General features: G+C 37.5%; 1 protein-coding gene across 1 annotated transcript in view; it reads right to left on the reverse strand.

Annotated features, from left to right (window-relative positions):
* The window catches only part of Lama2 (laminin subunit alpha 2), a 575,131-nt gene that overhangs the window by 29,012 nt on the left and 533,197 nt on the right, over nt 1–12,922 (reverse strand). Inside the window, exons 52-55 of the mRNA XM_028766419.1 lie at nt 8,692–8,830; nt 6,793–6,804; nt 3,779–3,899; nt 751–927 (exon numbers count right to left, since the gene is read on the reverse strand). Coding sequence (XP_028622252.1) covers nt 751–927; nt 3,779–3,899; nt 6,793–6,804; nt 8,692–8,830 — 449 coding nt within the window. The remainder of the gene's footprint in view (nt 1–750; nt 928–3,778; nt 3,900–6,792; nt 6,805–8,691; nt 8,831–12,922) is intronic.

Genomic DNA, 12,922 nt, shown 5'->3' on the forward strand with positions numbered 1-12,922 from the left:
TTTTAATAATTGTAGGTATAATTGTGTTTTAGAGAAAGAAATAATAATTCTGTTACCTATTAATGATTATTCAATATTAAAACCTTATAATGTAAAAGGTCTCCAATCAAGGCCTGGGAGATAGCTCAGTTGGTAATGTACTTGCTTTGCAAGCATGAGGAGAACTTCAGTTCAATCCCCCAAATCCATGTTTAAAAAAAAAAAAAAACAATCCAGGTGTACTGGGACATGACTATAATTTTAGCCCTGAGGAGGTGGATACAAGCAGATTTATGGGGCTTGCTGGCCAGGCATCCTAGCCTAGTTGGTGAGTTCTAGAACTGTGTAAGAGTCTGTTTCAAAAACAAAGATTGACAGCTGCTGAACACTGACCTTCACACTTAGACACAAGCACACATAAGACCTGTGCACAAATGTACACATATCCTTCTCTACAAACACACATACCCATGCTGACATCTAATAAAAAAAAAGACACCATCTCATTTTTAAAGGTGTTTTCATATTCAAAGTTATATTTGTAAAGCCATTTATTTATCTGTCTGATCATATCTTATTTGGTAGTAGCTATGATTCTTGTCACTGAGAATGATCAGTCCCCAGTCAACCAAGATGATAACCAAAGTCAGTGATTCAAGGCTAAACTATGAAATGGTGCTATGTGAGGTACACATTTCACTGAGTATCACCCTACCCTCTAACGGTACTGTTTAAAGGGGAAAACGTCCTGGGGCTGTGCTGTGAAGGTACCTGTGTAGTTTGTCTCCGTTTTCTCCTGGGTGGTGTGAGTGTCCCTCCACTTCCCAAGAGAATGATCCCAGACTCATTCCTGGTACTGAAGGACAGATTGATTTCTGTTCCAACATCAATGGACACAGCAGCAAGCTCCACAAAACCAGGCTTGGGGAAACTAACTGTGTAAACATTCTGTAGGGAAAAAAGAAGAGGACATGTTAGAAATGAGGGGCTAAATTCTCCACACTACCTCCTTCCTCAGAAAATTCAACATGATTTCAAAAGTAGTGTAATTTTAGGGAGGATCAAAATCTATAGTCACATTGAAAGTTTAAGAAGAGCTGAAGTTGAAGAAACACTGTTTCAAACTAAATCTTTGGAACAGTTCAGTTTCAAATTTTAAAAATTATGGCCTCTATTTTAAATATAGAACTATTGAAATGAATTGTGGAAGATTATTGGTTAAGTAAAATTTTCTTTTGGTTTAAATCTACCTTGCTGTATTTCTTAAATCTCTTGACTATATAGTAACATTTTTTTTTTTATGTTTTAAAGATGTGTGTGTGTGTGTGTGTGTGTGTGTGTGTGTGTGTGATCATGGCTTATATTCATCATGATGAGTCCATGGAAAAATGTTCATTCATAGCCACAGTACAAATATTCTTTAGAATAACTTCTAGAGATACAACCTAATTATTAAAAATAAAAATAAACCAAATATTTCATGTCTGTTTTTTCAAGAAATAAAAATACCACTGTTTTGCTGTTGACTATAAAATTAATGTACCCATGTTTCAGAGACTAACACGGTATGAAGAGGAGAAAGTCACCCACTTCCCAAAGCCCTGAAGAAGCACGTAGCCTTACACAGATCTCATCAGTTCATAAAAATTACCTTCCACAGCCTTGTCTTTCCCTTCCTCCTTTCTATCATTTTATATTTAGACTGAGACATCTTTTAACTTAAATTGTGTTTAAATCTAAGTTGCATGCGTGCGTGCGTGTGTGTATGTGTGTGTGTGTATTGTGCATGTGAATGCAATGGCCATCGAGGTCAGAAGAAGGTTCTAGATGTACTTTGAGCTGGAGTTACAGGCAGTTGGCAGTTGAGAGCCGTCTTCTGTGGGAACCACAGGCAATTGCACTTTAAGAGCAGAACAGGCCTTTAACTATTTCTCTGGTCTCGCAACATCTCTTTTTAAATAGAGAATTTTTCTGCCAGTAAAGATAGCTTACCATCACTTGTAGTGTCTGGAGGAGTTCTACATTTTGAAAGTGGTGGCATTTATCTCAGCAAGTCCATGTCATTGGACATTTAAGTGATCGAAAATATTCATTTTTAAAAGTCTTGAGTTCTTTTGCTTTGTTTTGTTTTTGGAGTAAAAACAAACAAACAAACAAACAAACAACCATTCAAGTGGGCTAGCCTAGCTCGCATCTACCAATATGGTTCCAGGCTCAGTTAAATGGCACAGAAATAGGTAAAAAGTAGTTGGTAAAATCTGTTCTCTCTTATGATTTTCATATTTCAGTTTTAGATGTTTCAGATAAAACTACTGCACAGACTTTGTAATATGTATCCATACTAAATTCCTGTCTCGTATTTTAGTCAACAGTTCTCAATTCTGGGTGCCATTACATCGGCATCTCCACTGTGCACACAGCCTGTCAGATTCATTGCTCTGAACAGCTTTCTACTCTAGTGGATCTATCTTTTGACTGCAGATAAGAGTTAGACATTGAAGATTTAAACTCTCAGAAAATTTTTCCTCAAGAAGACAGTATGAACCATTAGAGTTTTAATTCCTTCTGTATTTCTTTCTTTTTCATTAAGTTTGGTGTGGGAGTCTGTGACCATTTCACACAAAGCCTGTAGCTATGAAGATCCAGACAGGTCTGTTCCAATCTTGAAATCCCACTGCTCAGAAGGCAAATTTACTCTTTCTGGTTCCCTGTCCCTTCTTCTGGGGTAATTCAAAATGACTTAGTTTGGAGGAATCTACCAAAAGGAATAGTTTAGTAGGTAAATAAAAATTTGTTTTTTTTTTATAGATTTAACATTTTTTTATTTTAAAATCTCATCACTGTAGACTTTCCATAAAATTCTTGCTAGCATATTCTAGTCATCTTTAGTTATACCATAGCTATTTTAAGAGATAAAAATGATGTTCTGCGTGTTTTTTCACACCAATTGGCCAGAAATGAAGAGTCACTACAGATTAGTCATCCCTAGGCTGCATTAGCAACAAAGAAGAGATTCTGAGATACTGGAGAATAGGCTGAGATCATTTCGGCCCCAAGACCTCTAATCATTTGCTTTACCAGATAAAACTGCGGGTTTTTATATCTTCAAGAGCACTAGGTATCCTGAGGAAAAATTTGGAGGGAACCAGCTACTAGATGGTTCAATTAGTCTTTTGCCCCTATACCCATGTCAGATGACCAATTTGCACCTCAGAACTGCAACAGCCCTCCACCAGAGTTTCCTCTGGCTTCGCCTTGCCCAAGCATCTTTCAGGGAGATATAGGAGATTTTGCATCTATCACACAAATCTTTGCAGACTTGAACGAGATGCAACATACAACTTCAAAGCTGTGGGTAAGATGCCACACACTGGTGGAAAAGTGGATGATGTTACTCACTGTTTGTGTGAACTACTACTATATTCTAGAAAAAAAAAAGGTGATCAAGCTGTATAATGTGGAAAGAGAAAATGAATTTGAGAGATGATAAAACTGAGAAATAGTATTACTGGAATGGAAGAGAGACCCAAACAGAAGAGCTATTCATAAAGGTACCTTTTTTATATTTAAGTAGTATACACTTTGGAAAGTGGAGCACAGTTTTGGCTCTTTATAGTACATTTCCATTGCAGTGATTGGTAGAATGCTTCTGTCATATTCTGTCATGTATGCATGACTAAGAAAGGATTATTATACGTCTAAGACACATTAACAAGGGAACAATTCTCGCAAAAGTACTCATGTCAAGTAAATGAAATAGGCTATAAACATGTTATAGCACCTTTAGAAATAGACTAACCTCCAGTGAACAGCCTTTGGTCACACCAACATGATCAGGGCTGCTGAGTATGTTGTAAGGAGTCCTTGAAATTTCAATGTCTTTGAGGCAGCCAGAGTATTTCTTCACATTGACTTCTGGCCTGTTGAGTGGTCAAATGCAGAACAAAAGCAATCCCATTAGATGGATGACAGTGTAGACTCTGAGCACTGGAAGGATCCATGTGGAGCAAACACACACACACAGAGGCAGGGGCATGTCTATCAAGGTGTACATGCACACACGTGCACTCAGCAAACCCTGATTATATGATGGTTGGATTGAGAGCAAGTTGACATCACTCTATAGCATGAATTCTGACACTATTCTCTCTAAGAGAAACTTCACTCACAGCATTTCAATATGAGTCTCGGAAACCAACTCATTTATTAGTGCTTCACATGCACACTGAAATAAGTGCTTCTTGTTCCTCGTTTCCACTAAAGAACAGATGATTGTGTGGCGAAATAATTCAATTATTTACGAAAAGCTCTTAGATGTCTTGTTTTGAAATTTAGGAAGAATATTTAGAGATGTTTATTTGAAATCTTCCTGAAGCTCTAGAAGCTATGTGTGTGTGTATGCGCACATGGATATGTTTGCATATGAGTGTGTGTGAGAGAGTGTGTGCATATATATGTACATGTGCGTATGTGTGAGTGTGTGAGAAAGTATGCACATGTAAATGTGTGTATGTATGTATGTATGTATGTATGTATGTATGTGCCATAACAAAATAAGGCAACCTAATACAAAATAGTCAGTTCTGTTAATATGGTTGACATCTTCCTCACCCAAACCACACTTGAGTGCTTTCTTTCTGCTCACTACATTCAAAGACACAGCAAGCATGCCAAAATATATAAGTCAATTAGAATTTAATTCCTTGCCTTTATCTCTAACATATTGCTCAGATTATTTGATATTGACCAAGTGATCTGATTTCTCTCAGACTCCATCCTTGTATGTATAAGGAGACTGTGTCATGTGTTTGACAGTAGTGTCTGTGAGCAGTGTCTGCATGTACTGACGAGCACAGCATAGCTAGATGCCCCGCAGTTGACACATACAGACAGGATGTGAATGGTGATGACATCTCTCGAGTCTATGACAGCAAACCTCTGTGATGATAGACATGCCCTGCTGCATACTGTCCGGTTCATTGCTTACTAGTTCCCAGGCATCTGTGGCTGCTGGGACTTGCAATGTAGTTTGTGTGAAGGAGAAGCTGAGTACTGTTAATATCGTGTATTGGAAAGTTATATGGCCTCAGTGGTTAGTAGCTACTACATTGAATTGTTGTTGAAATATAAAGGTAAAAATTGTAATTTTTCATTATGTACTGTTAATGAGCATCTGGAAAGTGTCCAATTGACACCAATATTGTACTTGATAGGCTAATGATTAATCCTCCTCTCGGCATCCCTCAATGCCAAGTTTCTCGTTTTCATCTTTATAAAAAGCACATGGCACGAGGGAAAACAGGTGGGAGAGCAAATTAGACCCTGGTCTGTACCAGGTGATTTATTTCTTGTCAAGTATTTGTTCTGTTCTCCACCTCCACCCCTGTCTTCCTGTAGCTTTTTTATTTCCTTTGATCATTGTCGCTGGTCCCTGAGGTCTTCTCCTTTCGTTCCTTCAGTCAGTAATTATGAAGAAGATGGGCAGCTGGAGGGAAGGGCTCTTGCTTATCATCATGGAAAAGCAAATAGGATGGAGGACTTCACTTCCTGTGCTCACTTGCTTCCATATTGTCTGTTAGAGGAGGGCAGATCTATGGCAATTTTGGGGATGAGGGGAGTTTTGTCATTAAAGTAAATCACAGAAAGTTTATTGTTTCTTGGAAACACTGAGATCCTTTTGAAATGTAATGATTTGGCAAAGTGAACATTGTGAAAGCCCCAGGAGGTGACACAGCACAGCGATTTACTTCCTAAGGTGACCACAAGTCTCACCAGTCATGCATAAACACTACAAGGCTACAGTGGTATCCTGCAGTTTTATTTATTGGTATGTATACTCGCTGAATGTTCAGTCTTTGCCTTTTACCCATCTCTGTAAACAGGGCATGACTAGTGTCAGAATAATGTAATGAAAAAAAATGACTTATTATTTTCCCTACATTCAATGTGTTCCAGTTTCTGATATTAAAATGGTGTCTTTGCTTTAAATATCTCCTGGATTGTTTAAGCTTCATTATCCCCTGTTCAGAAATCTCACACAATTAGGCTCTTGAAATGCCAACTTTGGCGAGGGTCAGCCAGCCAACCAGTCATCTCTAGGATTTGATCACCGCTTCCAAGGCTGGTAATTCTTACGAATATCTGCCAGCATGGAAGAATATAAAGGTTTCTGAAAAGCTATGGAGAGATTGTCTTTAAATCGCTTGACTCTTAACTCAAATATTTACTTGAAATGTGGTATCTGCAGAAGTTCTTATATATCTCCATAGATAATTTTCTATATGACGATAAACAAGCAGCTTTGAGAAGAGGTACGCATTTGAGAAATGCACATTTGCAGGACTGCAAAAAGCAAGAAGGCAGTGCTAAGCATTTGGTAGCACAGGCGGCTTGCTGAGCAAACAGCACAGCACTAGGGAGGCCAGAATTTAAGGTTCTGCTCTGGAAGCCATCTTACTATGGTTCCACAGAATTAGACTCTTATCCATAAGCTTGACTGACCAGCTGCCCTTTGGACATATCCTGCTGGTCACTGTGAGGTCCTGTGCCAGGTGCATGAAGAAGTAAGCTGTGAAATTCCCTTAGAGCTGGCGAGACAATGGCCATGGTAACCCAGTTGATGGTGGGCAAGCACAGGCTCTTCATCAGTGCTGGGAAGCATGAGGCCTCTTGCAGAATGCATCATCTGTGTCTGAAATCTACTGTGGAAGCAACTGCATTGGTTTTGCTGTGCCTCTGCACTACTGCTGCCCCCACAAAGCTGCATCTCCCAGCCATGCACTTGAGGAAGGCATGCATAAATTTAAATTTTACCTTGCTTTCATACTAAGCCAAGGGAAAAGAAAAAAAAAACAATTTACTTTTAATTGCATTTTCATTTAACAAAACAACAAACTTTAATAATAAATTTTGTTATAGGCCTATCTTATAGACAGGAATACTTAAAAAAGGACAGGATACTGAACAGATAAATGTCCTCCATAGAAGTAAAATCAGAAATCAGAGATTCCCCAAACTATACCTCTTAGACATTTTTATTTTGGAATATAAATCCAAAGCTCTTACTTTTAATGGCATGATATATGGGAAAGTGCACCAACATGGTATTTATGAATAGCTTGTAAATATTGCTTCTCAAAGCACTCAAGTTTAACAATACATGTGAAAGTAATTTGTGTTTACCACATCATCATATAGAGATTTTGACTGTACAAAACAACAGGTAAATGCATGGCTGCATTGTCAATCACAAACATATATATAAAGATTATTTTATAATACTACAGCAGTATTATAATTTAAATTACTGAATGGAGAGTAACATTTCAGTAATAAAGACTCAGAACATAATTTTCAAAAATACACACAAGATACAAACCATTCTCAATTAAGTTAATTCATGATGTGTTTGTTTTACAACCTCACTTTCTGTTAATAAAAACTATCACTAGATTAAGTGAAATCTTTATAGGTAGTCTTATTTCACTATATTTAATTCATTCTGAATATAGTTAATGATTTTGTAAGATAAATCTTGGATTTAAATAAGTACTGGATTACAGGTATTTGATATACTGCCTGGTAGTACACAGTAGGTATTTAGCAATCATGCACTGAATGTATGTTTAGCAAAGGAACTACTAAGTGATAACCACATTACTATTCAAATCACTTTGATGTATAGTGATTTTTATGAATTGATAATATATGTGTATGAATATGCACACATGACCTGTACCATGAAGCTTATCAATACACACCTATGAAAAATTGGTAAGTAGACAATTGTCTGGTCTATAAATAGACTGGAGAGAACATCTTCAGTTTACATGAAAGTGATTTATAGTGAGTAATTCTTCCCCATGATTTCCAACAATAGTGTTTTAAAGATTATCCAGATGTAGAATAGGACTTTCACAACCTTGATAAAGCACCAATAAAAAGCCAAAAGCCAAAAATGAAAATCCCCAAAACATGGTACTTCTCTGAGGGTGTCATAGGTTAACCAGATCATTCGTTCCATCTTAACCAGATTCAGGTAATGTATAGTGCATACTAGGTACTCTATGGGATTGGTTTTCCATGTTTCATATTAAGCAGTAAATTAATTAAATGACACACAGAACATTTTCTGACTTTTTTTTAGTTCCAGTGTTTGAACTAACTGAACTGTGAGCTAAATATGTCTTCCTGTCCTGCAAACTACAGAGCATATGAGAAATTTCTAAATTACGCCAGAACAGGCATGTGAATAACGACTGTCATTTAGTTTTAGGTATGTGAGAAAGCTCCACTATGCTATTCTAATGCTAATGACTCACAATAACATAGATTACACTCACAGCATCCTCAACACTGACTAATTTTCAGAAGCCTGCACAATGTCAAATGTCATTCTCTCTAGTGACTGTGCACAGAGAACAGCAATTACAAAACCCACAGTCAACTTCAGCTTCTATCTTTAATTACCTTCGTAATTCTTTTCAGCAGGTGTATATAAGAAAAATAGCAATTCCAATTTATCTCTTCAACAAAGACGTCAAATTAATCCCCAGTTTCTAAATCCTGGTGTTGTTCTTACATGCAACATTATTTTTTTTTGATTAGTCCTTTCTGTAGCTAAAGGTTATATGACATTGCTATTATAATTAAACTTCACAATGCTAGTGACCATTTAATTAAAACTTTAACTTTAAATATGAGTTAGATTACCTCAAGTTTCTCAGAGTTGGCAGGCCACCAAAATATATTTTGTCATCTGCTTTCAAGTCAAGACCAAAGTTGTTTCCAGAAGATGAAGTAGCTACATTCTCCTCCTGGTTAGAATCAATGTCTACAATTGATATGTTGGCTGTAATGGAGACAGGAATATTCCATTTAATTAGCAAAAGGTTCACCACAGCTATGTTCTTGCTGACAACAGGAGATTGTCTAAATTTCACATAGACACTGGTGTTCTCTCCGCATGTGTATTACATATGTTACCATTTAATGTACAGTAATAGCATCAATGCAGTACATTACTGAAACATTCACACCAGAGCAGGAAAATAATGACTTCTACATAATGAAAGCAGATTAGAAGTCAAAGGAAGGAAGTTTAGATGGCTATCAGCAAACCGCTTGATGTTGTTTCTTACACTAAAGAAAATGAGTATTGTGTTATCACAACTATTTAACTAGAAATTGGATAATTAGAAATGTTTCAACTCTGCCTCTTTAAATTTGTGAATTTCAACATACTCAACTACTGAGGTTTCTGTTCATTTGCAAAGTGTTACTTGAATAAAATCATAGCACACACTAGTAGAGAGATGAGGATAATTGGCCCCATGAGGTGGCAAGATCCATATCTACTGTAAAACACTCTGCAGACCAGGAAGCTGTAATGTGAGTGGTGTACTCTCCTCATGCCATATTGCTTTTCTTAGATCTCCAAGGGTTTTCTCATGTGGAAGGGATCAGAATATAGACATAGGGGAAAAAGAAGGAAGAAGTTATATCTCTGCTGAGACTGCTTTGTTTAGAAAGCAAATGGAAATTCTTTATCTCGTCCATTTTCTCATTCATTTCTAAGGGTCAGGCTTGGCTCCTTCTGAGTCACATGCTTCCTTAGCATGCTACCTACTTAGACCTAACCTTCAAGCACTTCATCTGTTTTAGGCCCTTGATGTATATTGAGGCATCATTTATTAATTTTACAGGTTTTGCTTCTGGATCTTTGCCTGGTGGAAGATAAGAATAAGGTGGGTTTGGAAATGGGCATTTAAGCCATAAGGGAATCTCTAAATGCTCACTGTTTGCAATGTTCATTTTTTCCAGGTCCCTGGTTCAAATGCATATGGTATATGCTGGATCAGTGTCGAACATATATTGCAATGCTTGGCTGCCCAGATCTTTTAGCATGCCAATGTACTCTGTGGGGCTCCAACAGAGGGGCATGAATGAGACAATACTCAAATCTGTGTGAACATGTAAGATTATTATATTCTGTCCATTCATTATTGATTAGAATTGAGATTCTTTGGAACACACACACACACAAAATCGTGAACTCCAAACATCCTTTGTAGTCGATCGTGCTACTCTTCCTCAAAGTCTATCTTCAATAAAGTCAAATACCATCAGCACATAAAAAAATGACCCTACTCAAATATCCTAAACTTCAAACCTTGTGTGTGTGTGTGTGTGTGTGTGTGTGTGTGTGATGTATAGCTCTGACTGGCTTGTACCTCACTTTACAGTTACAGAAGACCAGAGTGGCCTTCTACTTCTAGGGATCCATTTGCCTCTGCCTCCTGAGTGCCAGGATTAAAGGCATGCATCACTAAACCTAGCAAAAGTCCAGTTTTGTAAAAAGTCAGAAAACTAGATAATATGAAAACTACCATAAAGGAATACTTGTTCCATTAAGATATATTTAACAAATTAATATTCAAATTTTAATTAGTTTCATATATATATATATATATTTACTTTTACACATATAACTAGCTCTTTATACATGTACTTCTTAGACCAGATTGGCAGTTAAAGTAAATAGATTTATTCAGCTGTTTTTTTAAGACTGTTACACATATTCTATTTTTTTTAACCCATATCACAGAGAAAGGTTTATAGGGCTCTCTTCACTGAGACACGAAACTTATCTCTCTGAAGATTTGGGGAATATTTCAGTGCTGTGTATGCATGGGATTCTGCTTCTGTTACCAGCAAGGTAGTGATAGGACATACTTTCCCTCTGTATCCATGAGAGGATAAATGTAGTTTCAGAAGCCGTTCTCAGAATCAAAGAGCATCAGCAGAACTCAAGTGAAACACACCAGCCCCACAGCTAACGCTGATGAAGGCTTTCTTGCATGCCTTGCAGGGATGAGGAAGGTTTGGGTAGGAAGTGTTATTCTTCCCATCATTTGTTTTACTTGTAGGCTATCAAAGTAACTACCCCCACACAAATTTAGATTTGGTGGGTTCAGCAATTCATTTTATGAGTAACCATGGGGGAAGTGGGTGTTATTCCTTAGTAAGCACAACATGGGGGCTTTTCATATAATTTTGCAATCATCTCTAGATTGTTATACACCAACTCTACCTTAGTAATCCCTTTCTTCTCTAAATCCAACAAAAACCTAGTTATTTTCAGCTTTGCTCCCATTCTGTGCACTCTGGGAATTATGCTTGTATTAGTTGCTGTGGTTTCACTTCAGAGTTAAAAAGCATGCAAACACCTTCACAGAATGACTCCAAATTTCAAGAGAACAGTGGTTTTACAAACAAACAATAATCTGGACAAAGCAATGAATCTGTTTATCGATCAAATGCAATCACTTGCATTGATACAGCCTCACTTCATCTCAATTCAGCCTTCTGGAATTCCTTCCCTACCCCTGATTCAAAACCTGAGCACCTTAAGTCCTTACCATAGTTATAATGAGATATTTGATACTGTTAGTGTATCTTTCATTGTAGGATTTGTCTTTCTTTTGCTTTCCAAGTTATCAACCTCTCTAGTTTTTCTTACCTTTAATTTTCAATCCTTTCCCCTTTATCCTTAAGGAAAGTTTTAATTACATTTATTAAACATGTATACATGCATATGTGTGCGTACATGTGTTGCAGGATATTTCCTGCCCATTGTATTTGCAGTGGAGCTTGGTCATTGGATAGAGAAGAAGTAGGTAGATCGAGGAGTTGGGAGGAGAGGAAGAAGGAGAAGGGGGGGGGTAGAGAAGATGGTGGCAGATGTCTGTGTGTCTCTTATCAAAGTTAGGCAAATGGGTTAGCAATTGTAATTGTGTGGGCATCTTGTGCATTGAGTATTTGCTGATATATAAATCCATTGGATAATCTTTAAGCATTAAGAATCTTCATTCTACAGGGTACTGTGAGGATGGCGGATATTGTCTGGGGTTAAGCTGAGCACCATGAGGGTGGTGGAGTTGACCCAAGAGCCATGCTTAGAGCCATAGAGTCCACAGGGCTGACTGGCGGGAGCAGCAGGCATGCTAACCTTTCATGGGTCCAGGGCCGGTGCCACTGGCACCTCCGCTGCCGTTAGGGTGAGAACTTAGAGTGGGAACATGGCTGAGAGCTAGTGGGTCGCGCCACCTTTTCTAATACCTCCCGCTACATATACGTGCACATACGAATGGAGGTCAAGGGCAACTTTCAGGAGACAGTTCTCTCCTTTGACCATGTTGGTTCTACAGAACTGAGGAGGTGAGAATGGGTAGCAGGCACCCTTAGCTGCTGAGTCATCTCACTGGCCCTTCCTATAGATCTTTGAATACTTAGGATGTATTGATCTACCCTAACGTTCTTTTCCTTGCTCACATCTTAGTTTTAGCCAACACAGAAAACTCGTTTTCATTTCTATGTATGATGTAATAACAGCTCCCCCAGATATTCATGTCTGGGCCTGAATTTATCTGAAAATTAATACTTGGCAAGTAAGACACCATTACTGGCATTTTCTTTTAATGAGAAACATATTCTAAACCAAAGTGGGGCACTCTGTACTCTCAAGCATAGATGGATTATTTTATTTGGTTGCATTGTTACTCCTAGCTAGTCTTTTAAAGTTGAAGGCATCCCCTCATTTATAGCTATTCAAATCAATGTTCTCACTGACTTGGTTATTTTATGTAGGTATACTAAATATGATATTTAAAAATAGCTTTAGTGAGGCAATAAAATCAGTATCCTCACTGATTTGGTTATTCTATATAGGCATACTAAATATGATATTTAAAAATAGCTTTAGTGAGGTATTATTGATTAGCTGACATACTAAACTGACCAGTGTTTAATACATACACTCTAACAAAATTTGAAATATCCATACTTCCATGGACTCCATTACCTCTTTCAAGAAAATCAGCATGTCTATCCCTTTCCTTGTGAGTTTTTGTAGGTCTATCTCTACACCCTACACTTCTGCCAT

Source organism: Grammomys surdaster, unplaced genomic scaffold (genome assembly GCF_004785775.1).
Source record: "Grammomys surdaster isolate TR1022 unplaced genomic scaffold, NIH_TR_1.0 168, whole genome shotgun sequence".
NCBI classification, from domain to species: Eukaryota; Metazoa; Chordata; class Mammalia; order Rodentia; family Muridae; genus Grammomys; species Grammomys surdaster.